At 39.8% G+C, this 24769-nt stretch overlaps 3 protein-coding genes across 9 annotated transcripts; 2 read left to right on the top strand and 1 right to left on the bottom strand.

Annotated features, from left to right (window-relative positions):
* The first annotated feature begins 2314 nt into the window (after positions 1–2314).
* On the top strand, positions 2315–13971 carry sort1b (sortilin 1b). 2 transcript variants are annotated; one of them, XM_077606845.1, is made up of 20 exons: positions 2316–2806; positions 4735–4794; positions 5324–5397; positions 5476–5578; positions 5664–5825; positions 6130–6203; positions 7287–7336; positions 7444–7571; positions 7666–7810; positions 7878–8033; positions 8168–8274; positions 9009–9111; positions 9219–9390; positions 9712–9902; positions 10473–10662; positions 10985–11101; positions 11281–11389; positions 11478–11590; positions 11790–11931; positions 12113–13971. In XM_077606845.1, the coding sequence occupies exons 1-20, from the start codon at positions 2591–2593 to the stop codon at positions 12125–12127; spliced, it is 2427 nt and encodes an 808-aa protein (XP_077462971.1). In that variant the 5' UTR covers positions 2316–2590; the 3' UTR covers positions 12128–13971. The 2 variants fall into 2 exon arrangements, 1 of the variants encoding a protein (XP_077462971.1); XR_013301262.1 differs by lacking the exon at positions 12113–13971 and having other exon boundaries at positions 2315–2806; positions 11281–11355.
* An 806-nt stretch (positions 13972–14777) lies between these two features.
* On the bottom strand, positions 14778–16892 carry ngrn (neugrin, neurite outgrowth associated). Of its 2 annotated transcripts, none has more exons than XM_077606863.1 (4): positions 16499–16892; positions 15788–15898; positions 15548–15689; positions 14778–15450 (listed from the first exon to the last, which is right to left on the bottom strand). In XM_077606863.1, the coding sequence occupies exons 1-4, from the start codon at positions 16738–16740 to the stop codon at positions 14845–14847; spliced, it is 1101 nt and encodes a 366-aa protein (XP_077462989.1). In that variant the 5' UTR covers positions 16741–16892; the 3' UTR covers positions 14778–14844. The 2 variants fall into 2 exon arrangements, with proteins under 2 accessions (XP_077462989.1, XP_077462996.1); XM_077606870.1 differs by lacking the exon at positions 16499–16892 and adding an exon at positions 16226–16469.
* A 694-nt stretch (positions 16893–17586) lies between these two features.
* Positions 17587–24592, top strand: nfyal (nuclear transcription factor Y, alpha, like). 5 transcript variants are annotated; one of them, XM_077606952.1, is made up of 10 exons: positions 17587–17714; positions 19227–19329; positions 19558–19644; positions 21468–21614; positions 21689–21820; positions 22022–22124; positions 22647–22795; positions 23147–23320; positions 23408–23518; positions 23880–24592. In XM_077606952.1, exons 2-10 carry the CDS (start codon positions 19249–19251, stop codon positions 23943–23945), a joined length of 1050 nt encoding a protein of 349 aa, XP_077463078.1. In that variant the 5' UTR covers positions 17587–17714; positions 19227–19248; the 3' UTR covers positions 23946–24592. The 5 variants fall into 5 exon arrangements, with proteins under 5 accessions (XP_077463078.1, XP_077463095.1, XP_077463101.1 ...); XM_077606969.1 differs by having other exon boundaries at positions 19558–19641; XM_077606960.1 differs by lacking the exon at positions 17587–17714 and adding an exon at positions 17737–17919.
* The last annotated feature ends 177 nt before the right edge of the window (positions 24593–24769 follow it).

Below are 24769 nucleotides of genomic sequence, written 5' to 3' on the forward strand. Positions count from 1 at the left end.
TGGCAGGCACGTGACTAGTGACGTAAAACGGAAGTAAATGTGTGAAGGCGCCATCTTTGAAAGCAATGTGGTAGGTCGACGCCATATTGGATGTGGAACAGTGGAGCAGACTAACTACATTTGGCAGAAACAAGAGTCATTTTCACATGCTAGTAGTATGAGATACTCTCAAATTAGATCATATGGTCTCAAAGAGATTGCTTGTAGAACAAAGCTAGCCCAATAAGAGGGGAAAGAACAAAGCTTGTTTTAAATAATATACACATATTTACTATACGTATATGCTTTTTATTGAAAAGAAATGAGGTAAACCTTCACATTTATAAATATGGAATCAAATATTTACTTTTGACGACACATCTCCCAATTTAACTTTGTGATATCATGTTCCTTAACCTTATTTGATTTGATTGAATTGAATTGAATATAATGAGATTTAAAGCTTTCACCACATAGTGCACAAATATTTGAGGTAAGGCATCACATACCACATATCTATAACGAGATATCAGTCTTATAGTGGCACATGAAATGAATAGGTGCCATATTTTTTTTATTAATGCACATTATATTTTTCATTATCCAATTCTTTATTCCTGCAAGACTAATGCAATTGAGCATAACATTCCTATTGCAAACTAGTACCTGGATATTTTAGGCATGCAAATGCCAAAGGTTCTGAGTCTTAACATTCAACAAACTAGTTCTGGTTCCACCACTTTTTAATTCCGGCAGCTTTTTGTTGTTGTCGCTGTCGTGCTTGATGGGAACACATCAGACCGGTTTTGCCAGCCGGCAAGTAAACATGAGCATAATCACATAACTTGCCAAGAGAGCACATGACCTCTTCCTAACTTCCTTGACAAATACTTTCATTCATCCTCCCGACCCACATCAAGTCACAGCCGACTGTGTGGTACCAGCCATTTAAAAAAAAAGTTAAACTTATTATATTAACGATGGCATTCTTTTTATTAATAAGTCTCCTGCCACATGAAGCAGAGGATATAGAGTCGACTTCAACACACATGACCAACTGTCATGGGTTTTTATATCAACCTTCTGATCCATCGTCACATGCACACATTTAGCAAAACACACACACACACACACACAATCATTGCAGAGTACAAAATTCATAAAATAATAATGATCTGCTTTAAATTCAAATTTGAATCCAGTAATGACAAAACAGGTTTGATTACCTGTGACTTTGGCAATGTGTATGCAGGTCAATGTGTATTCCTGATGAAATCAAAATGGGTCAGTATCCTTCTCCATAACAGGGAGATTTAAACAAATGAAATAAAACTCGCTTTCTTCATTTAAAGGGTTGATTGTGGGACACCAGGCAGAAACATTCCTGAAAAATGAGGCACTAATCTTTAACAAAAAGCTACACACGGTGCCATGCAACAAAGACAGCAGCGATGCATTGAAAATCACATGTTATTGTTCTAGAATTATACCAAACACACAGCAAAGAAAATATGGAATTTATAGCTTCTGAGAGATCTCACAGGCAAGTCATTTTGACCAAAGGCAAATGTATTTCTAAGTTTGGGTACACCATCCTGAGATATTTGTGAATCGAGTCATAAACTCTCCCTCAAAAGCGTACTCCTTACTTATCAGGAGTTTCTTAAAGATAAATAATTCTCTCACAAATTTAAGGAATTTCAGGGCTTAATTATTCTCTTGGTGGAATACGAGAATTGATAAAAGTAGACTGGTCAGCCTGTACTGTTAACACTCTATTCACATGACATTGTTTGACATTCTAAATGAAAACTCTCTAAGATAAAAGGAAATAAATTGGAAAATCTATCTGGAATGCTCAATTTATGAATATTACCTTTTGTAAACTTGAATCAGAACGTGTGACTCATGAATGGTTGCCCATTTACTCTCAGCTTGTTTTTCTTTTTATTGTTGTTAATTGTTATTTGAATTGTAGCCTGTTGGTAGTGGTAATATTGTTTCAATTTAACATTTGTGACAAGGACATTTCTGTGTATACAACAACTATTTGGACATTTAGTTTTCAAGGAAAAAAATGGATATACAAAAGTTGACTTTGATGAATTCTACGTTGAAAAAAACTCTACATTTCCTTTGTCTGAATAGTTTTGACGTTGGTTTCTTTTTTATTGATTCATGACAGTATTGCTCTCAACCTACCATGGAAGCCTTTGACAGCGCCATCTATTGTTACACACACGTGGTGGCACCGCCCCCATCCAGAGACCAACAAATCAAATTGAGTAAATGGATGGAGGCGGTGAAAGCCAGCCAATCATGTCACTGCTTCCCCGTGCGCGGCGGTACACGGTCTGCCTGCTTGCCTGCTGTCAGGCGGGCCATTTACACTCGCTCCTCAGCGTTTACCATCATTTATTCTGCTTGTATTTTTGACATTATGTACCAGATTTAATTTCTTATCCCTCTACTTTAATATCGTGAAATTATCGTTGTCATTGGCACTTGTGGCGACCTTCAGTTTTCTCAACGAAGCGTCATTATAATTATTATTTTATAAATACTAACTCTTTTAATCATTTTTAAATTGTTTTACCATTAAGGGACGGCAATGGGACTGTGGCTGCGCCTCTTTTTGCTATTTTCCCTTTTAATTATGACAGCCGGTGTGGATTTCCTCTTGGAAAAAGCGTCCGGGCGAGCGTTCTTTGCTCGAGCTTCGAACCGAGTCAAGAGATCCATGACGCCCGCCTCGCCGCACCCGCCGGACGCCTCCTGCGACGCTCTTAAAGGATTCGACGCCAAGTTGAACGACAACACGCACCGTGTAAGTTACCAGCTGCACTCCAGTTACACTTTCAGGTAGCCAGGTGTAGATTAATTGGCTCTAAAATGGCGACCGGGTCGCAGGTGCTCAACTGTGTGCGCGAGTCAAAACATCTGTAACTATTTATAGCAGGCAAAATAGGAGCTCAGTACTGTCAAATGTGTCAAATAATACTGTAAGGGATACCAAATATGTGCTTGTAATTGTCTAATGTCAAACAATTCTATTTGTAAGAGACACAGACTAAATGAAAATCCTTCTGTCAGTCCAACCTAGGTTAGTTAACACAGAGATGCTAGTATACCAAAGAAATATTTTAAGATGCGACATGTTTTTTATCATGAGCATCAAAACAGTGAGTATGTGTACTATAAATCAATAGCATACATCAACTTGTTGAGGAAAAATTCAGATTCAATTTGACAATTGTTGTCTAAAATATGGCTGCAACACAAATGGGACAAAATACAGATATCATAATATTGAGATACACGTTATGTGTACATCTGTACCCGTCATTGCGTCAGGCTCTATGCAGTGGGGAAAGATTAGTTGACCCTAAATGGTATCTGAATTGCAGTGCCACGCCATTAAAAAGATACAGCTATTGTAACATATTGTAGAGTATCAATACATACATATAATTTCAAGTAAAAATAAAATGCTCTAATTTTTTACTCTTTCAGGATGTTGTGTTGTGGTTCGTCAGTTCTGCAATTCTGCAACCCTTTTCTGCAAAAATGTTTTAACTTCACTACAACAATCATGCGAAACTGATGACTTGCCACTGCCACAAAGCATTTTTAAGCCTCCTCCAGTTGTGTTGTGTGCCAACTGGCCTCATTTGAACTCTCCTATATGTAGTTTAAATAGCTGTAATATTCCCAGGTCTTGGCCTTGTCTATAGCGCATTTGGCTTTCTATTAGTTTGTGTAGGATTTCACCTTAGCAATGTACTGGAAGTCTACGGCATTGGAAAAGTGAAACTTGCTGTTCTCGCTTAGCTCCTCTCAACCGGTTTTACCTCTTTAGTGTTCTATTGGCTGTTTGTGTTCCAAATATCTGCATTGCAAATTTTCTTCTAAGCCATTGCCTGACTGAAGAACGCAAGGAAGTGGCCCAATGACTTGCAGTGTGCTACTTATTAGTCAATTAATTTTATAACATCCACAGTGCCCATTTGTAAAATGCACAAGCCGCCATTTATGCAGTGTTTTAAACATTTGACAATTTTCAGAGGTACACATAATTCCCAAAGCTCACCCTGTTTCATCTTAAAACCTTCCATGAGGAAAAGAGCTGGAAGGGATTGGTAGTACTCTTTGAAAACAGACATTAGACTACTTTTTTTCCTAGAAAAAAAACTTGAAGATTTTGGGCAGACACTGGTCACAGCAAAAACATCAATTTATCTGCTACTATCAACTAACTATGACCCGTGTGTGGTCTAGTGTATTAACCTATAGGGAGGGAGCGGGGATAAGGAGAAACACACAACTTGAAGTATTTTCATATGCAGTGTGTTGAAAACGGTAGAAGATGAGCGTTTAATACGTTAAAAGCCAAAGACTTGTCGTAGCAGAGTAGCGCAGCAGTTGGACCAGGAAACTGCGCAATTGCGCTAAGGCCGTCGCAACGAAGCGCCCGCAATCCCCCCACCCCCCAACATAAAGGCTTGCTCAATTATGAATATTGAGTCGGGCAAATATTCACAATTTGATTTGGGTCACCATTTGCGGTCCATCATTCGATACACACATGGTTTTGTTTATAATAACATTGAACTTAATTTTAAAAATCACCTGAACATTAATAAGATGCTAAATAAATAAATACGTAAATGAATGAATATAACAATTCTTACTTCTAACAAAAAAATGTATTTTGGTGGAGTGTCCTCAAAATATGGTTTTCTTATTTCCTTTTAGTATACTTTCAATGACTTGAGTGGATCGGTGTCATTGGCCTGGGTTGGTGACGGCACAGGGGTAAGTTTCACCTAACTTGAATATTTGTGTATGCCTGTGTTTTCTAAAACACTTTTTACATTTATTATAAATGCTTGACCTCGTGGTGCATTAAGATTCCGCCATGAAAGCAATTTCCAAAGTTTCACTGTCTAGAAGGGTTAGAAATTAAACCTTAATTGACTACGGTTTGTGAATGATTACTGCTGAGCACAGCAAATGAGTTTATTTGTATTCATGCTGTATTTTCGGATGATTTTGTCCACTTTAAGTATCTACCATCGCTGAAATATTGTCTTTGCTGTAAAAATATTAATTCCTTCTAAGAACTAGCAACGCAAACAGAATAATTTCCCCATTGTTTTGCCTTATTAACTATTCCACTTGTGTTGTCTTTGAACACGCTAGTCACTCGTTGGAAAAGAGTTGCTTGAGTTTTCCGAAAAGTATCATTAAGAATAAATTTTTCCAACCTATAAATTCTAATAAGTGGAGAAAATGGTTGTGACAGTGAGTCCTAATGGATGCAATGTGTCATTTAATTTAACAGGTAATCCTGGCTTTGACCACATTTCAATTTCCCCTCTTCATGATCAAATTTGGACAGTCTAAACTCTACCGAAGGTATTTGTGGTTCTGTCCGATCTGACATTAGACAGTGCGAGGTACTCTCTAATTTGTTGCTAACTTGATATCTTCCAGCGAGGACTACGGAAAGTCATTTGTGGATGTCACTGACCTGATCAACAATACATTCATAGAATCGGATTTTGGGATTGAAATTGGCCCTGAGAATTCTGGCAAAGTAAGTGAAGTGAAGAAGTTTTTTCTCTCTCTTGTGAAATCTGGATTTGCATTTCTCAATCTGGATTTTGCCCATACTGTGTTAGGTGATCTTGACTGGCGAGGTATCTGGTAGTCGCAGCGCCCGGATCTTTGCCTCAAGCGACTTTGGAAAGAGTTTCATCCACCTGGACCTACCCTTCATCCCTCACTCAGTCATTACGTACAATCCTGAGAATTCCGACGTGCTGGTTGCCATTGGTAGAAAAGTAAGCAGGCAGCATGCACAAGGATTAAAGGGGACACCCAGTATTACGGTCAATTTTAGATTTTAAAGATGTTTGAAATTCTGAATAAAACTGTATTATCGTGCATGAATGGGAAATGCCCGAATGTTGGACCGTTTGACCTACTTCTTTCTTCTTCGTTTTTTATTGCGGCTATGACTCCCGCTCGTCAATAATCAGTCAAGTGTTGACATAGAGTACATTTATTAACGCAGTCCTATTCTGTTCAACTCTAGCTCAGTTAAGGCAAATTGTTTCAAAGCACAACACTTTTTTTTGTCCTTAGAATGAGCTGTGGCTGTCCGAGGATTTTGCCCGCAATTGGAAAAAGATCCACGACATGGTGTGTATGGTGAAATGGTGAGAGAAACTTTACTTTGGTTAAGCCTCCCTTTTTAACTGGCTATACAGTGAAAAATATTATGCAAGTATTGCAAAGTGGAGCTGGCCAACCACAACATTACTCTCCTGAAAAAGAAAACCCCAACATGCAACTTCCTCCAACAAAGCAAGATAGAGGATGTTAACTTCTAGTTTATTAAGTCAAATTAATATGCACTGCACCGCCATCACTACTTTTATTATCCACCACTGCTAGTTAGTATGTAGTACAAAGAATAATTCATGCTGCCATTTACTGTAATCTTTTTTTAACCAAGAGACAAATAGCAACACTAGGCTAACTGCTGGCCTAATTTCAAGGAGTTTACAATTTACTGAGCCAGGCACAGTTTCTCTGGGCGATAAGATAGCTATTGATTGTAGTCCCATAATGGAAATGACAAATAATTCTTTAATTTGTTAGACAATTATTTTAGTTAAAACATTTCAGGCATTTGGCCCAAAAAACAAACAAAAACAATATTATTTTTAACAAAACGTCATTATAATGATGACAATAGTAATCGATGTTTTGTGTTTAGATCGATTTCTATTTGATTTTGCCCAACAAAATTATATTTATATATTAAAGTAGGTACAGTGATTTTTTTTTATGGTTGTGTTAGGTATTGGCCACCAATATTCAAACGTAGCAAGGCCAAGTCTCTTTTGTGTATCCCTAATTGCGTATATTTTTCCATTGAGGTGTATAATTTGTATACTTCATGGCTGGCCGGGTTACTGCAATGTAATGACTGTCATTACAAACATGAGAGCGATAGTTCAAATCAAATCTCTTGGGACTTTTCCCTGTTGCTCCACCTGCACAGTGAAAGCAGCATTGGTGAGCACACTTGACTTGTTATTCCTGAGTCATTCCCTTGTATATCTGACTGTCACCATAGTAACATGGGTTGAGGATCTCAGATTTCAAGTAAGAACTCATAAAAGTCACAATCAAAGCCAAATACTTAAGGACGGGCTTGAGTCGTGGAGTGTTAAAAATTCTTGAGACATTCTTCATTATGCCTAATTTAAACACTGTACCTACTTTAATTCCAGGGGGACGAAGAATGCTCTCTTTTTTTCAACCAATCACAATGGATCCTGTAGTAAGTGTTCCAAGTGGTCAATGATTAAACCCTACATTATGCCTCACCACAATTAAATGGCATTTGTGTGCAGTTTTCATGGCCAATTTCCCGTCTGTTTCATTCAGATGAGCGTGGAGTGTTAGAAATAAAGAGGACGACTGATTTGGGGAAAACAATCAAGACCATTGCTAATAAGATCTACTCCTTTGGCCTCGGTGGTCGCTTCTTATTTGCTTCTGTGATGACCGGCGAGGTAAGCGTTACCTTTGCCGTGGGGAGTTATTAGAATTATATATACTAAATTGTTTGAAAACTTTTTTTTTGCAACACATTTTTTTTGTCTGCAGGGCACTCTGAGGATTATCCATGTATCGGTGGACCAAGGCGACACTTGGAATATGGCCCAGTTGCCCGCCATCGATCACAAGCAGTTCTACTCTATCTTGTCAGCGGGCAACGAAATGGTCTTCATGCATGTGGACAATCCAGAAGGTTGGTTGGGTAACTGGTAACCTTATCGGAAGAAATATGGGTGATTCCATTTTCTGTATTTCTTCAGATGATGGTCTTGGTACCATTTATGTGTCGGATGACCGGGGAACCATCTACTCCAAGTCACTGGAAAACCACCTTTACACCACGACTGGGGGTGAAACTGACTTCACCAACATCACCTCTCTGAGGGGAGTTTTTATCACCAGCAAAATGGAAGAAGGTATCTATTTTTTTTGTTATGGAGATATATGACTTTATAATGATGATGTTAAAGCATTTCTCTCTTCTCTTCTTCTATTGTCATTTTTGGCAATATGGCCAGAAAGTAAAATGAAAACTCTTGAATGATTTTAGATAACTCCGTGAGCACTGTTATAACCCGTGACATGGGAGGGGAGTGGACTATTTTGCCGAAACCTGCTAACAGCAAGTGCCACTCGATAGCCAATGACCCGGAAAAGGTGAGCACATTGAAATCAAAAGTGACAATGACCTAACTTTTATTTTGCACTCGTCCGTCCTGGCACAAACTTATTTCCACTGGAGTTTAAACAGCAAAGTATAACATCATGGAAAATAAATTACTAAAGTTAACTGCTAAGTTGATTACATTTCTTAATGGTGAAGCTCTTTGCTGCTCAAACAAATATATATAATTATCACCTTTGATGAATTAGGTGCATACCATATTTTTCTACTACTTTTTCTTTCCTTTTAGGACTGCAGGTCACTTATAGATTTTTGAGAGCCAACAAGCCTCATATTCCTTTGTTGCAATTAGAATTAGAATTCAAATTATTTATTGCATCATGTTGGCATCACCTACTTTGAGTGTGCTCAGAATCTTTAGCTATTAGCCCAGTTGTATCATTATCCAACAACAATTTGCAATATTTCTGCGTAGTAGCTAGTAGCACCTTCTCCTTGTGTATTTAGAAACGCTCCTTTAGCTTGGTTGTTTACGTCAATCGCCATCAATAGCACTCAGTGTAATAAACAGGGTTTTCAACATCTAAATATTTCTATTCAACATATTTCTGATGCAATGTCCAAGGTTAAATCCCATCGAGGGTTGTATTCATTTTTCACTAAGATCTTGTATTGATGACGGTAGAGTCGGACCGCGGCGCAAAACCGTCAGTGCATCCTAAAGATTTATCCTTGCTAAATGTGACTCTGTTTCTGTTTAAAAAAGTGCAATCTCCACATCCATGCGGCATACAGCGCTTCTGTGCAGCTCAACGTCCCCATGCTGCCTCTGAGCGAACCAAACGCTGTGGGTTTAATATTAGCTCACGGTAATTAACATTTTTAAACCAATTTCCCAGATATTTTTTTCCTTTTTTTAAAAACTATGTTTTTTGAAACTCGTTTGATTACATCCACATTTTTGTACTGATCTTAGGGACTATCGGCGACGACGTCTCAATGATAATTCCTGACGTGTACGTGTCTGATGACGGTGGTTACACGTGGATAAAGGCTCTGAATGGCCCGCATCATTATGCTATTCTGGATTCTGGGGGGCTGCTTATTGCTGTGGAGCACACCCCCAATGAACCGGTCGACATAATCAAGTAAGTCTGACCGTCTCATTTTTTTCGCATGTCGTCTTTCTACTGGACCAATTAATAGGCTTTTGTGGCCATGATGACAAAACAAGATGTCTATTTGTTTTTATCTCAGACAGGAAAAGGCTTTATTTGTGTTTTTTCGAAAGTGTCAGAGCTTAGCTGACAAGTCAGGGGTCGGATCTTGCGACAGAGTCACATCTCGATGATATGGTCATTGGTTAAAATGCAGAGGGCTTGCTCTGATATATTTTGGGAATGAGGCAGCTCAGAAATAATGGATTTGCTGTGTTTTCCGAGTCCATTCGCTCACTGATTTCCTGATAGGTTCTCCACGGATGAAGGACAGTGCTGGCACAATTACACATTCACCAACGAGCCCATCTTCTTCACGGGCCTGGCTTCAGAACCGGGTGCTCGCTCCATGAACGTCAGCATCTGGGGTTACAAAAGTGATTTCCTCACCCAGCACTGGATCTCAATCACCATCGACTTTCGGGAACTTCTCACCAAAAGCTGTGAGTAACAATATAGTTCCCAATTACCCGAGGCCACATATGCAGTATGATGTTTTTTTAACGTGGCCCACCCAACATTTATACATTATCAGGTTTCCTGTAATATTTTTTTCCATTCATGTAGTAGTTTTTTCCCCCTAACAATTGTAATACAATGATATTGATTTTCTAGTTCATTATTTTAAAATGTTACAAATTATTTTTGTTTTCAGAGTTGGTTTTATCACCAAGGCCAGTATAGAGTAACTTATGGCGTTATTAAAATGCAATTAATTCATTTCATCACCCAGTTCCAAAAGAAAAAAAATAACAAAATAGGTTGGATACATTCATACATTTTTTTTATATGGAAATATTGCCCACTGTTGTAATATACAGTATTAAAATAAAAGATGAAACAATAAAGCTTCACTTTTAAGTTGCTGCAGACATGCATTTTGTATTAATGTTTTGTAGTGTTTTCATTATGGAGCTTTTTTTTAAATAGATTTTTATACTTCACTCAAGATAAATTGATATGAAATTGGATTTTGTGTTTGTTGACTTCATAAACTTTAACTTTCAATGCAGGCGACGATAATGACTATGTGAGCTGGTTGGCCCATTCTGATGACATCAGCGACCCCGACGACGGCTGCATTCTGGGCTACAAGGAAAAGTTCCTGCGCCTCCGTAAGGATTCCGTTTGCTGGAATGGACGAGATTATTTGGTTAGCACAGAGCCGACGCCTTGCAAGTGCACTCTGGATGACTTCCTTTGGTAAGAAAGAAGAGCGTTTATTCATTCTGAATCTCCGTTACACGATACATTTTGTGATTGAATAATGAGGGTTGGGCCATAGCATCCCCGCAAACCTTCTTCACTTTAAATTCTAATACGCCGGCTGGAACATCATATTATACAACGGCAAATCAACCCTGATGTTGCACTGCATATCGGGGAATTTTTGTTTGTCCGGTAAAGTTAACAAGAGTTGTTTATTTCATACACCCTATAAGGTTCCTTTTGAACTGTTGCCTGCCGTTTGGAATGGCCGTATGATTCTCGCTGGTGTTGAGACGTCTTTTTATTGTCCGCACAGTGATTTCGGATATTACCGCAAAGAAAACAGTTCTGTGTGTGTGGAGGAGCCGAACCTGAAAGGCAAAGTGTTGGAGTTCTGTCTGCACGGCCGAGAGGAACAACTGCACACACAAGGGTAAATACTTCAACCCGGGTCTTGGAAAAGGACTCCCAACTGGGATGGTATCAAGTGGGGATTAGCAGGGAAAACAATCCTTTTTATTTTGTCCAACCTTAGAAGAATTTTTTGAAGATATGGACACTTTATAAGTAGTAGTAGTGTATATATAATTGTCATAAACCTTCTCTCCACAGCTACAGGAAAATCCCTGGTGATAAATGTGAGGGAGGTCATATTCCTGAACGCAAAGAGATTGACCTGAGTGTCAGGTGTGTGAGCGATCTGCTAGACCCTGAAATCCAGGTCTGGATCTTTTGTCCTTTTTTTATTCATGCTAAATTGTTACGTCGGCCTGAACGACCAAATCGTTTGTCGTTGTTTTTCTTTGCAGAAGGACAGCCATTCATCAACATCTGTAGGGATTGTGATCACAATTGTCATCATCATGCTACTGAGCATTGCAGCCGGAGTCGTCTTCATCAAGAGATATGTCTGTGGCGGCAGGTAAGAGTGCCATTTGTTTTTTTACCAGATTAGTGGATATTGAGATGTTGCATTGCCTGTGTTGGTGTGTAACACATACGAAATGACAGTAAGAACGAGTGATATTTGAAAAATAAATGGTACGAGGCAATTTCTATCCCCTTTGTAGACTCTGAAGTTGCTGCCAAAGGCAACATTATATGGATTTTGTTCTCTGCAGGTTCTTGGTTCACAGATATTCTGTGCTACAACAACAAGTCAATGACAATGCATCAGACGGCATGGACGCCCCGTTGGATGACCAGCTAGATACCAACCACAGGGCCAACGGAAAGATTGAGTTTCATGGCGACTCGGATGAGGTAGGCTGACATTAGTGTGGCGCGGAGGGTGATCAATTGAATCAGGATATTGACAGAATTGTTTCATTGGGATTTCTGAACAAAACCCAAAGAATGGCCTTACATTTTACTCATTAAATGATCCGGTTTTACAATACAGGCTTCCCAAAAGGATTGTTTTTTTGTGTTTGTTTGCATTTAGGATATGTTGCAGTAGCAGCTGGGATGTCAATCATCTCTTGGAAAGGGTTTTCATCCTCCCCCCGCACTACTTCTTCTTGTGGCTTGAACTTTAATCTTTGTCACTCTGCTGTCGTCTTCCAAGTCTAACGAATGTCCACGCTCAGAAGCCATGACAAATTGGCTTGAAAGAAAATTCACAAGAACATCCATCCACATGTAAGAAGCACAAGTCCACGCTTCCATTTGATGGCAATAAATTGTAAATATTTCCATACATGTACAAAGCTTCAACCATGTATTATAGCTTTGCTGGATAAAAGAAGGACGTAAAAAATGTCCATTGCAAAACCATATGTCCTGCTATTTTAACAGTAATTGCAAGTTGGAACATAAATCCCCCAAGTTTTCTATTGAAATCAGTTAGTTCAACGTAACTTTTAGAGCCCATTTTCATTAAGTTGGTGTTGGGTCGACCTGTGTGGTTTACTCGATCTGGTTTTGGACGAGAGGAAGGGTACAACAATGAACTGTTTTAATCTTGGGGTCTGTGCAAAGATATATTATCTTTTGATATTAAGGAACCTCAGAAATCCTGAAGTTCAGGAATCTTAAGCAATATTTGAAGCCTTTGTGGTGCCGAACCCGTCCAGTAGCCTTAAGCATCCAGGAGCCTTTAGGTTCCCCAAGACTTCCAGGAGCTCTTGAGGTCCACGAACCACAAAACAAGGCCGTTATGTCTAGGAACATTAGATGTCCCGAAGCCCTTTTGGTGATTGATGTCATGTAGCTCTTGTGGTCCTCTGATATTACACTACAGGAATCCTTAAAAACAGCTTCAGATCCAGAAACCCTAGGTTTCCAGAATCCAGGACCCATTTATATGCAGGAACCTTGGACATCCCAAAACATTTTTTAGGGCAGGAATCTTAGAAATCAACTGACTGAGTGGTTGCCAGTCACCGTCAGGGCAAAAAAACAAGCACTCACGCTCAAATTCATAGGGCAGTGTTTAAAATCGAATTTTAACATTATTCATCTAGTTACCAGCTCTACTATTAATACCATGAACCTGTTAGCCTATGACAGCCATGAAGCACTCCATGCTATCGCAAGTGACTAGCCCAAAGCAGCAAAAAGGTCATCGGCTAGCATGGCAAGACAGCAGTCAATGTCCCTTGTTTTTTTTCCTGTTTAACTTTGGTTGTTTGCATTGTAAATTCCTTTTTTTGCTACTGCTGTCACCAATTTTGTCCCCGTTTTTTTCTTCAGGTGTCTAAATTTGTAACACAACGTAAAAGTGATTGTGGAGTAGTATGAATGTGGCGGAATGCTATCAGGGAAATTTCAAGAAGGGCTTACTATAGATGCATACCAAAAGATTGACTCAGTAATTTACAAAAAAAGGAATTTCCCATTTAAATTGTTTAAATTCCCCCTCCTTGAAACATTTGCACTGCTTCATATCTTTTTTGTATTTATTAGTTCTTAGCATGTCGGTCGTGCAGTAAATGTGGTGCGGATTGTATTTGACAAATGGTTACCCTAGTAGCATAATTTCCCCAAGTCATTTTTAGGAAAAAGAGAAACACTAATTCATATTCCAGTTTCTTTGAGTCAACATTTGCAAATTACCATACAGTGGATGAATGAAAAATGAGTTTTTAGTGATATTTTGACAGTAAATTACAAATGCCCTTTGCAATCATGTTACGGGCTAGCAAAATTAATGTAATCCTTCCATCTTTTTCTTACCTTCTGAAAATATGATGTATAATTTAATAAGAGTTATTTGTATATATGCAATCTTTGTATTTGCAGTTTGTATGCTTTCTGGCAATTTACCTTTGGGTTTGTCAATACATTTCTATTGTTCCTCTGCTTCAGACTATACTTTTTTTCCTTCCTTAAAACTTTGTTGGTGGAAAAAAATGTGGTTTTGTGGGTTAATTAGCTAAAGTAGGAAGAAGTAATTTGGTGTTTAACATCTTCAAACTGGAGCAACACACAGTACCAAGACTAACCTGGAGTCTTGTGTAGGTTTAGCAATATTCCATTGTAATTGTGTTTAACTCGTTTTGTGAAATGTTTATCCTGAGATTAATTAATTATAGGCCCTTGTGTGGAAGCTCGCCCTTGCATCACATACATTTTCTTCTTTAGATGTTTTTTTGTTTTGTTTTTGTTTATTTACGCTTATGTTTTATTGTCAAAGTTCAAGAGAAAGTACAATATATTTTTATATATATATTTTATATATATATGAATGTTTGCTAAACCAAAGAATGAGTATGTTTTGTTTTCGCAGTAGGTTGCTCCTAAGCTTCCCTCTTTACAATTATGCAGAGGCATACAGGATTTTAAAATCAGTATCCCATTCAATTCCATTCTAGCCTCCCCCAAACAACTTTCGTATGCAATTGTGATGAAAAAGCTATTGTATAAAACAAAGCAGTTTGTTGCAACAGGTTGAGTCAAAATAACTTTGTTGTTGTATTTGTGCTTCTTAAGTGGTTTGGCATAGAAAGTGACATCAGGACCAGGTGAAATTCGTATTGTTTCTTCCTTTTTGTAGCGTCGAAGCGTCTGTTTATGTCACTTCAGTGGCTGTACCTGAAGCTTGCTTATAACTCGAAAATTGAAACAGCTGTAAAATGTGACTCTTAATTCAGGAAACCCCATTAGCATTGCATTTCATTTGGATTTTATTTGCTGGACTGCATTTTTTTTCTGCTGAAACTAGTTCCATGCTCATTAAATTCTGTACAAAAAATGTCCATTGCCATCAAAAAAATCATGACCATGTTGAAGCACGGGTGTAGGCTCAATGTCCTTAAACTCGTCGAGCTCTTCCTCGGAAAACACCTGTCCATCCCACAGCTCTCCTTCCTCCTTTGCCACATCATTGTGGGCTGAGGTGATCTGTGCTGGCTCCGCTGTTGGCACTGCAGAATCTTCACAACGATTTGGCATTGTCTCTGGAACCTTGACTAATGCAGAAACTTTAGTCGGGGCTTCACTCTCGTGTAGAGCGACGGGAATTAAAGCAGCTTCCGGGTTTCTGGAAGGCTCGGGCTGATGTAGTGAACCACCCGCTTGCAGGGCTGGTTTACTTTGAGCTGTCCCTGGTGACAACGCCTGTTTACTCTGTGCTGTCCCTGGAGACAACATCTGTTTACTCTGTGCTGTCCCTGGAGACAACATCTGTTTACTCTGTGCTGTCCCTGGAGACAACATCTGTTTACTCTGTACTGTCCCTGGAGACAACATCTGTTTACTCTGTGCTGTCCCTGGAGTCAACACCTGTTTACTCTGTGCTGTCCCTGGAGACAACATTGGATGCTGGAGTCTGGACATCACCTTGAAATAGAATTGCAAAGTGGAAATTTATTACCAAAGGTCCTTTTATGAAATCTGGTTGATGTAGTGATTACAATTTAACCCCCCCACCCCCTACCTTGGCATCTTGCGCGTCTCTCCGCTGAGGCGCCGGGGTAAACTTGGTCCGAAGTACCCTCCGGATGACATCATCACTGACTGAGAATCCTTCAGACAGACGTGCCACCGTCCACTCATCTGGATGTTCACGTTTAAGGTACCTGAAACAGGATCCGTAACATTGACGATATTTTAGTAACGCCAGGACAATTCGATTCTAGACACCTTCATTATCCACGACCTTTACCAGAAAGCTTACCGGATGGTTTCCATGGCATCCCAAGTCAAGTTCCTCTCAGGCGGGCCAGACGGCATCATCTTTTTGCGCAATATGTTGTATTTCATCATCTTCTGCTTTCTTTTAACCTCTCTAGCAAAACAACAACAACAATAGAATAAACAGGAGTAGTACACCTAATATTTGGCCAAATTACAGCTTCTGTTTCCATCTTTTCTTTTCTTTTTAACCCCTCTGTGCATATGGTAAAGTTTGAACCGTTGACTGCACAAAAATGACATGAAATGTCACTGATCCACCTTGAAATTTGATCATTTTTCAAGGGAGCCACCATAAGGTTTAATGTTGAGTCTGAAGGTTTCAGGTTCTTTAGAATGGAGGGCCGTGACGCTTGACCACAAACGCTGACTTTTCTATGAATTCTCAATATATAAAAAATATTTGGTGAAGATTTAATACCTCTTTGAAAAAAGAGAACCATTACTGACAGTCTGAATTGGCTGTCTGCTTCCAATTGGGATCTGCAGCAAATAAATCGTGGAGTAAATGTGTGACTTTATAATGGATGGAAGGCAGCATGACAACAACTCACTTTTCAAACGCACTCGACAATGTCGCCTCTTGATGACGTCACTATTGCGCGTTACTGGTGTCATGGCGTATATTCCAATCTCAAGTCATAACTATATTGCTAAATTGTCAGTGTTTGTCACATTTCGGAGGCAGACTCACTCGATCACAGCGGTGACTTTGTCCTCTGCGTCCTCCGTGGTGAAATGTTCATCGTCGACGTCATCATTATCATATGTGCGGGGTCCATTTTGATCCGAACGCGGCTTCCCCGCACGTCTGCTGCTTGCAGAGCGACAAAACGCCGAGGGGGGACGCGGGGCTACCGATTTGAGGTTGACCGCTGACGGGGTCATTACTGGTCCAAGCCACCGGGAGAGCACACGGAGACGTCCGGCGGCCATTGAAGGACGTGATGAAAAGGCCGAAAAGTCGTGTTGACTGTACGGAGAAAGAGACGACTTAATCGAGCTTTAATGTGTTCTAGCGGTGGGATTCATAATAAAGGTTTCTTACTGGTCACCTCTATCATTTCCTGCCTTTGTACGGTAAACCAACTCAGACAAACTACATCGCCCCGCCCATCGAGGCGAAATGCGAGCGGCAAAACGTGACAGTGAAGAAAACAAAAATATAAGATTTACCAAACATATCATCGTGAAGTCACACGTGTGGATAGATAATAACAACAATCTTAAATTAGAGCTATATTCTGCTGCAGTTCTCAGTTTTACCACTAGGTGGAAATAGTCATTTAAACTGTGCCTCTCCATATGTCCACACGGCTTTCCCATTCATGTTCAATAATTTATCCTCACGAGGTTGGTGCGCTCACCTCAGTTCTAGAGCCTATCCCAGCTAACTATGGCCAGTAGGTGGGAATTGGTTGCTAGCCAATGACAGGGCCGACAGCCAGCCGAGCATGAATGGTTTCGAAATAGAGGAAACCCGATTTCCCTTAGAAAACCTACACAGAACTCATGAGTAGGACGTGTTAACCACTCTGTCGCTCTGATTGCTGCACAGTCAAATGGATTGTTATTGTAACAAATAATAAAAGTGGACAGATCTACGCATTGCATTCGTTAGTAGAAACCACCTTCATAAATGCAGCACTGTGTATGTTCGTAGTATTTGGAGGATTGCTAGCACCATCCGATAAGGACAAAAGTGTCGCCTGGGAATTGTGACATCTAGCGGACGTTTTGGACATTACCGCAAAGCCGTCCCAAATGTACTCTCCAACTCCCCCCTCCTCCTCCCACAAAAGGGTTGCTTCATTTGCGGCCATTTTGTCTGCCCGCACACATTGTTGATTGGGCTTTAGCGCGCTGTACTGGAGCCAATCAGAGGGAAACCGGACAGCGGCAACTACACGGTAAGGGAGAGCCGATTGACGGCATTGGGTAGCTGTCAGCACGGATTGGTTTGCGGCGGACCAACCAAATGACTAACCGGGCAAATTGCACAAAAATCGAATGACAGTGGCACGTTTCGGGGCCTCTTTCCAAATTCGCGGGACGTGAGCGTTTCGTACCCCGAGGGAGCTAACTGCTTAGCCTGCCAGCTCAAACAAAGGGACGGTGGGTGATGCTCACATTAGCCAGCCTGCCTCGGACGCTTCCTAGCGAAAATTGGCCGCTTGTTAAGCGTGACTTTTAGCTGCCCTCGGGGACAAATGTCCTCAAATTGCTCCTTTCAGTGGTCCCGGCGGTCGAGCTACGTGCCTTCGCCCCCCCATGTTTGAGTTAGGGAAGGCATCATGTAGCCTCGCATGAAAACAACAAGCCTTTGCCTCAAAATGACTCGCGTCTGCTCCACATTTGGTTTAAAATCTTGGCTTTTCTATTCAAGTCAAGCCCTTTTATTCCTTAAAACCGCGGATAAAAATACGTCACATTATTTCCCAAGTCAATAAAATGTTACTAAGTACCAGTACTAGTCACCAGAACTGTAATTACTCTCTAGTATAGAGGTAGTCAAACTGCAAATAATGGAATTATCCATGTGCACAATGAGCTCCAAATATTTTAAACAGCACTTATCCATTCACTCAACATATAACATTAGAATTAATGTAAGAAACGGTATTATTTAAGTATTTTGTTTTACATGAATAAATTCATATATAAGGCAACATGGTGGATGAGTGGATAGCACGCCGGCTTCAAAGTTATGAGATCCAGGGATCAGTTCTGACCTTTATGTGTGGCGTTTGCATGTCTTCCCCCTGGCCCATGTGGGTTTTCTCCGGGTAGTCCGGTTCCTTCACACATCCTAAAAACATGCATGGTAGGCTGGTTGAATATTCTATATGCATTGTCCCGAGCTATGAGTGGAAGTCCATCTCATTGTGCCCTGCGATTGGCTAGCAATCAATTCAGGGTGTCCACCCGCCTACTGTCCACAGTTGGATGTGATAGTCTCCAGTGACCCTTGTGAGGATAAGCTGTATGGAAAACAAGTGAAATTTACATTTAAAAAAATCAAATTCAATGAATTGACCTATCTTGGTTGAGTTTTTTTCTAGCCTTTTTGCTATCGCTGGATGTTTTCTTTATTCTGCAAAGTTTGTCTCAGTAGCATATATACATATATATAAATATGGATATGTGTGCCAGCCTACGCCCAATGCATGATGGGTAGGTAAGAATCTAAAATGCTTCCATTTGATTAGCTAAACTAGCACTGGCATTTAAAATATCTGACCTCAGTAGGTTTACCTACTTCTGAGAATTGTTATTTATTTATTTATTCAGTTATTTATTTCTCAATTTATTGATTTTATTTATTTATTTTTACAATTTTCTTCACCAATACACAACATTTTATTTCCCAGTTTGTGTAAAATGCCGTCTGATCTTTTTGACAATGTCCATTTCCGTTGCAGAACGGCGTGTGACTAAGGCGCTATGGAGCAGTACACGGCTGCCACCACAGCTACTGGAGAGCAAATCGTAGTGCAGACTACCAATGGACAGATCCAACAACAGGTGAGCTGACAATTCAGCAAGCAGTGGGAATGCTTATATGCTCAAGGTTGCAAAAAACAAAACTATTCATAACAAATTAACCATTGTGCACCAGCACGGTGGACGTGCTAAGATGATTTCATAATGACGACGCGCATGAGTCAGACCAGATTGTGCACCCTTTTGGGGAAAAGGGCATTTCACTTGTGTGCGAATTTTTGAGGTTGCATTCTAGTGCCTTGCCTGCAGGCCCAGGGCACAGTGACAGCTGTGCAACTGCAAACGGAAGCACCCGTGGTGACGGCCTCAGGCCAGCCAGTGCAGACACTCCAGGTAGTGGTGTCTTGTCTGCCTGTATCAGTCCTGTAAGCCTCATACATGACTCCATATTTGTTCTCGCTCTTACATTTTGTCGGATGGCGTTACGTAATAAAATAGACCTAATCACAACATAGCACATTTGGAGTTTATCTGTACCAGATTGTATTTTTTTTCCCCACGAAGCATCTGGCACACAGCATGTCTGAAGTCCATGCATGCAGCTCACTCAGAGCACATCATTCCATGTGCTGTCATTTTTGTGGATGACTTCTATTTGTTGGTGTTCAACTTGAAAGTATGTTTGGTGCAACATTGACTGTACACAGAAGAGGGTTGCATGTATTCACTTCATGATGGGAATTATTTTCAAAGGTAAAAATTGTGTTCCACATGCGATGAAAGGCTTTACTGAGATACCATGATAGTGTTTTTGACAACTGTTAACCTCTGTGCGGCATTGAGCCCTGTTGTAAAACTAATCAATTCCCTTACTAAAAGGGGTTTGTGTCTGGAGTAGATTGTGACAACACAAAGTGCAGGGAAAGCATTTAAATAAAAGAGGATACACTCGTATTCCGTTTGGTTTGATCTACTTACTGTGGCCTTTCAACAGATTTCATCCAGCTAGCATTACCAGTGTATTGGATCCATTACAGCTTCTGGTTGTCTACCCCTTGTTGCAAGTAATCTAGACAGTTTCAGAACAACCAGAAAAATCCAGTTGCGATCAATTCAACATTTGAAACATTTCAAATTTTACATAAACATTTGTCATTCGATGTAACAAGATAACGATAAAGCACGCTTTTTTCTACTGTATATTTTCAATCTACATTCTTTCATTGACCGCAATAAACCCAAAACAGTTTTTTTTCTATCTCATTTTAAATTTGTATACCAAAGTAAAACACAAAAGGTTAAAACAGAACTGGGTTTCTTCATACTTGCCACCATAATTCACTCACAAACATTCAACAATTATAATCGGACATAGGCTTTGTCATCATCATTGACTCGACAAAAGCCTAATTGTCATCATACCCAGATAACTGCGTATGACGAAATTGATAACACGTACAAATGAGAACACGTAACTCTTGAAATCACTTTTCCACACTCCAAGGCGTAATATTTGTAAATATTTTCAGTGTTATTATTGTTCTTGACTCTTTATACATAGTGCATATTATTTGGACTTGTGGCATTTTCAATAGATAATCATTGACTCATTTATTATTGGCAGATAATACTAATATCTGTAAGCATTTTTCTCACTCATTGTGGTGTTTCATCAGGAGTTTCCACTGACTTGTGGCACTCATTGATGTCCGTGTCACGTGACACGCCTTTGCATGTAAATGTTTGCTATAAGCAGTTACCCTTTGTTATTAGTGGGGGTTGAGAACCAAGAGCCACTGCAAAAATACTTTTTAAAATCCAAATTTAAGATACAATAGAGCCATTTTCATATTTTCTTACCTCCAATTTCAACCAAGGGCAATATTTATCAAGTTCTTATTGTTTTTTTCAACAATTCTTTCATCGAAGTACAAAATTGTGAATGTTGAGTTAAATATGACTCGACGTAACCCAACCCATTAAAAAAATGAACAAAAATGCCCTGCTCAAAGAAGTTTACTTCATCAAGCTATAATGTCTACTAATGTAGTCACCAATAGGTAGTTGTAGTAAATAATAGTCAATAAACCAACCAGCGAGGGTTGACTGTAAATTGAAAAAGAAATTGGATTCTAAGGATAAAGAAAAAAAAAAAGTAGATCATGTGAAAGCTGTAAAACTTGCTGTACTGCTGTGACAATGGTCGTCCTCGCATGCAGGTGCAGGGGCAGCCTCTAATGGTCCAGGTGAGTGGCGGACAGCTCATTACATCATCCGGACAGCCCATCATGGTGCAGGCCATGTCAGGGGGACAGGGTCAGACCATCATGCAGGTTCCAGTGTCCGGAGCCCAGGGTCTACAACAGGTGAGGGAGGAAGCTCGCATAGTATTTGTGCTTGTTTTCCATGTACCAATGCAGTCTGCTGCACGTGCTTGTAGATTCAACTGGTGCAGCCTGGTCAGATCCAACTGCAAGGAGGTCAGACTTTGCAGCTCCAGGGTCAGCAGGGCCAGGCTCAGCAAATCATCATCCAACAACCCCAAACGGCCATCACCGCTGGACAAAACCAGGTGTCAAATATATTGAGATATTCAAATTTTTTTCCTCACTCACCGATTTACAGTATGGCATAGCTAACTGTTTTTAGTGACTTATCAATTACAACATGTCAACCATGATTTGAAACCAAAGTCTCATTCCCCCCAGGTGCCAGAAGTCAATCCTTTGTCATTAAAAAAAATACCTGACTGTGACTATCTTCTCTCCTACAGGGTCAGCAGATAAGTGTGCAAGGCCAGCAAGTGGCGCAGACAGCAGACGGACAGACTATTGTCTACCAGCCCGTCAATGCAGATGGAACTGTCCTACAGCAAGGTAAACTAGGACACAGGCTGGCCAACCACAATGCAGTGCATCCTTTTTTTTTGCTTTTCTGGTTTCTTTTTATTGTTTTTGTAAAATAATAAAGACATGGGATCTCGGATAAAAAAATATTACGTGCACGCTGAAACATTCTTGCTACTTGGACTCAGCACTGAAGATTTTTTTTTTTAATTTGAAAAAAATAATATATATTTTTTAATTTTAAAAAAGTAATATATTTTTTAATTAAAAAAAATATATATATTTTAATTTTAAAAAAAGAATATCTATATTTTTAATTTAAAAAAAATATATATTTTTTTAATTTAAAAATATATATATATATATATATATATATTAATAGGGGTGACCCTATTTCGTGGTTTTTCGATTATCGCGGCCATGTTTGATCCACATTAACCGCGATAATCAAGGTATTACTTTATTTTGTTGGGACTCAATGACAAGTGAACTGTAAATTTCTCTTTAATGTTTGTAGATGCTATCTTATAGGCCAATCTTGTTGTTTGTCAGGGATGATCACAATTCCCGCCGCCAGCTTGGCGGGCGCCCAGATCGTGCAAGCAGGGAACGCCAATACCAACACCACCAACAGCCAAGGCACTGTGACCGTCACCCTGCCCGTCTCTGGGAACATGGTCAATACAGGTGGAATGGTCATGGTAAGGCCCGATATGGAGGTACCCAGCATCCTGCGTCCCAGCGTCTGTTGTTATTTGTCACTTTTTCGCACACAGCTTGGTGGTGAAGAGTGATCAATTTACATTCCAAAATGACTCTTCCATGCGATCTTGCTTCTCATAAATTTAGTATGCGACAAGAGGCTTTTGATATTCTTCATACAATATCATAGGCTTCTCATTAAAAGACCTTATTTATAGTTTGTCATTTTAGTATTTTGTCCCCCAGTTTAACAACTAAATTAATCATAATATGAAACCAAAATGGAGTCGTACAAGATGATTTGACTAAAAGGAAACATTATGAATAATTCTGCATGTTTTGTGCACCAGATGGTGCCGGGAGGCGGCACAGTGCCTACAATGCAGCGTATCCCCCTGCCGGGCGCCGAGATGCTGGAGGAGGAGCCTCTTTATGTGAACGCCAAGCAGTACCACCGCATCCTGAAGCGACGGCAGGCCAGAGCCAAATTGGAGGCGGAGGGCAAGATTCCCAAAGAAAGAAGGGTAATGGTCATTATTCCTCATCGTTAGTAAACAGCGTCAGTCAATTTTTAATAAGTGCAAGGTGACTGTTTGGTTTTGCACTCGCAGAAATACCTCCACGAGTCTCGCCATCGTCACGCTATGCAGCGTAAGCGAGGCGATGGAGGACGTTTCTTCTCACCCAAGGAAAAGGAAGAAATGGCCCTGGCACTGGCGCAGGTAAGGTCACAACTGTCTATTGTCAACATTTTCATTTCAATATTAATTCAAGATGGGATCAATCCTGGTTGCAATTGAAATGTGTGGCATGGACTACTGCACTGGTACATATTTTCCCCATTCCCACATATTCTATGTGGCAGTAGATAAGTAGTGTTCTCCATTTACAAGTGTACAAACTTGCTTTGCAATACAATGCCATTGGCTGCAACACGGCCTATGGGAACGCTAGCGTGTTAGGTTAACACAAGTGTTCGATTTTCATATTATTTCTAAATGTTTTTTAACGGCATTCGCTCAGGTGCTCTGGTTTCTATTTTTGTCACTATTTTGTATAAATAGCCACGGTGTCTCTTTACAGCAACAACAGGAGGCGGCACAGGCAGCAGCCGATGACACGGTAGCACAGATGATCCGCGTGTCATAGCATGACATGGTTTGACTATTCGAGCAAGTCTACTCATCACTCTGGGCTTCCGGCTAACAACAACTACAGCGGAAGCAGACCTATTTTGTGGATTATCTAATCCTTTTTTTGCTTGATTTTTTTTTTGGGGGGGGGGGAATGCCTGCTACTGGCCAAACGCTTCGTAATGGAAATGATTTCCCCCTTGGACAAAATTTATGGTTACAGTTTCTTCTGTTTTTGGTGACTTTTTTTTTTTTTTTAAAGGAATGCTTCCTCTGCCTAAACACTTAATACTTGCTATTTATTTCCCCAGTTTCTAAAATTAATGGTGAACTCCTTTCCCGCATTTTTCAATGCTGATAATTTTTCATAAGCGTGAATGTGAATGGTACAGCTTTCTCTGTCTTGCATTTATTGTGATCACTTTTATCCCTGTAGAAAACTTGTGAGAATATTGTATTGTAATTATTTCCTCCTTTGGCATTGTACCTAACTGGTTTGTCAGCTTTTTTTGGACATACAAATTGTTGGTTGGGAAAATGGTTTCTATCCTATTTGATTTGTAGATTTGTACTCATCCTAATGTCAATGTTTTTTTATATACATAAAGTGTCTATAGCTGCACATTTGCTGACTGTCAATGTCAATTAAATTACAATAGGTCACTTGTGGTTGTTGCTTGTAAGGCTTTCTTGGTCTCTTCCTAATAATTTTGGGGCATTTTTGAGTCACGTCTTCCCTATTAACCAATTATTGCTGGAAGTCTTGGCGTCGTCGATGGCACAGAAATACTATTACCCATTCAATTACATGCGATTATACTTACAGATCACAGTTTAAAT

The sequence above is a fragment of the Stigmatopora argus genome, chromosome 1, assembly GCF_051989625.1.
Source record: "Stigmatopora argus isolate UIUO_Sarg chromosome 1, RoL_Sarg_1.0, whole genome shotgun sequence".
NCBI lineage: Eukaryota > Metazoa > Chordata > Actinopteri > Syngnathiformes > Syngnathidae > Stigmatopora > Stigmatopora argus.

Bases quoted from the DNA above. Each gene is read 5' to 3' on its own strand.
- sort1b (XM_077606845.1), top strand. From the start codon at position 2,591: ATGGGACTGTGGCTGCGCCTCTTTTTGCTATTTTCCCTTTTAATTATG. The intron at 5,579-5,663 runs GTAAGTGAAGTG...ATACTGTGTTAG, and splicing joins GCCCTGAGAATTCTGGCAAA to GTGATCTTGACTGGCGAGGT. The intron at 7,337-7,443 runs GTAAGTGTTCCA...TGTTTCATTCAG, and splicing joins CAATCACAATGGATCCTGTA to ATGAGCGTGGAGTGTTAGAA.
- ngrn (XM_077606863.1), bottom strand. From the start codon at position 16,740: ATGGCCGCCGGACGTCTCCGTGTGCTCTCCCGGTGGCTTGGACCAGTA. The intron at 15,899-16,498 runs GTGAGTCTGCCT...TTGTTTTGCTAG, and splicing joins AAAGTCACCGCTGTGATCGA to AGAGGTTAAAAGAAAGCAGA. The intron at 15,451-15,547 runs GTAGGGGGTGGG...TTCTATTTCAAG, and splicing joins GAGACGCGCAAGATGCCAAG to GTGATGTCCAGACTCCAGCA.
- nfyal (XM_077606952.1), top strand. From the start codon at position 19,249: ATGGAGCAGTACACGGCTGCCACCACAGCTACTGGAGAGCAAATCGTA. The intron at 19,330-19,557 runs GTGAGCTGACAA...CCTTGCCTGCAG, and splicing joins ATGGACAGATCCAACAACAG to GCCCAGGGCACAGTGACAGC. The intron at 23,321-23,407 runs GTAATGGTCATT...TTGCACTCGCAG, and splicing joins AGATTCCCAAAGAAAGAAGG to AAATACCTCCACGAGTCTCG.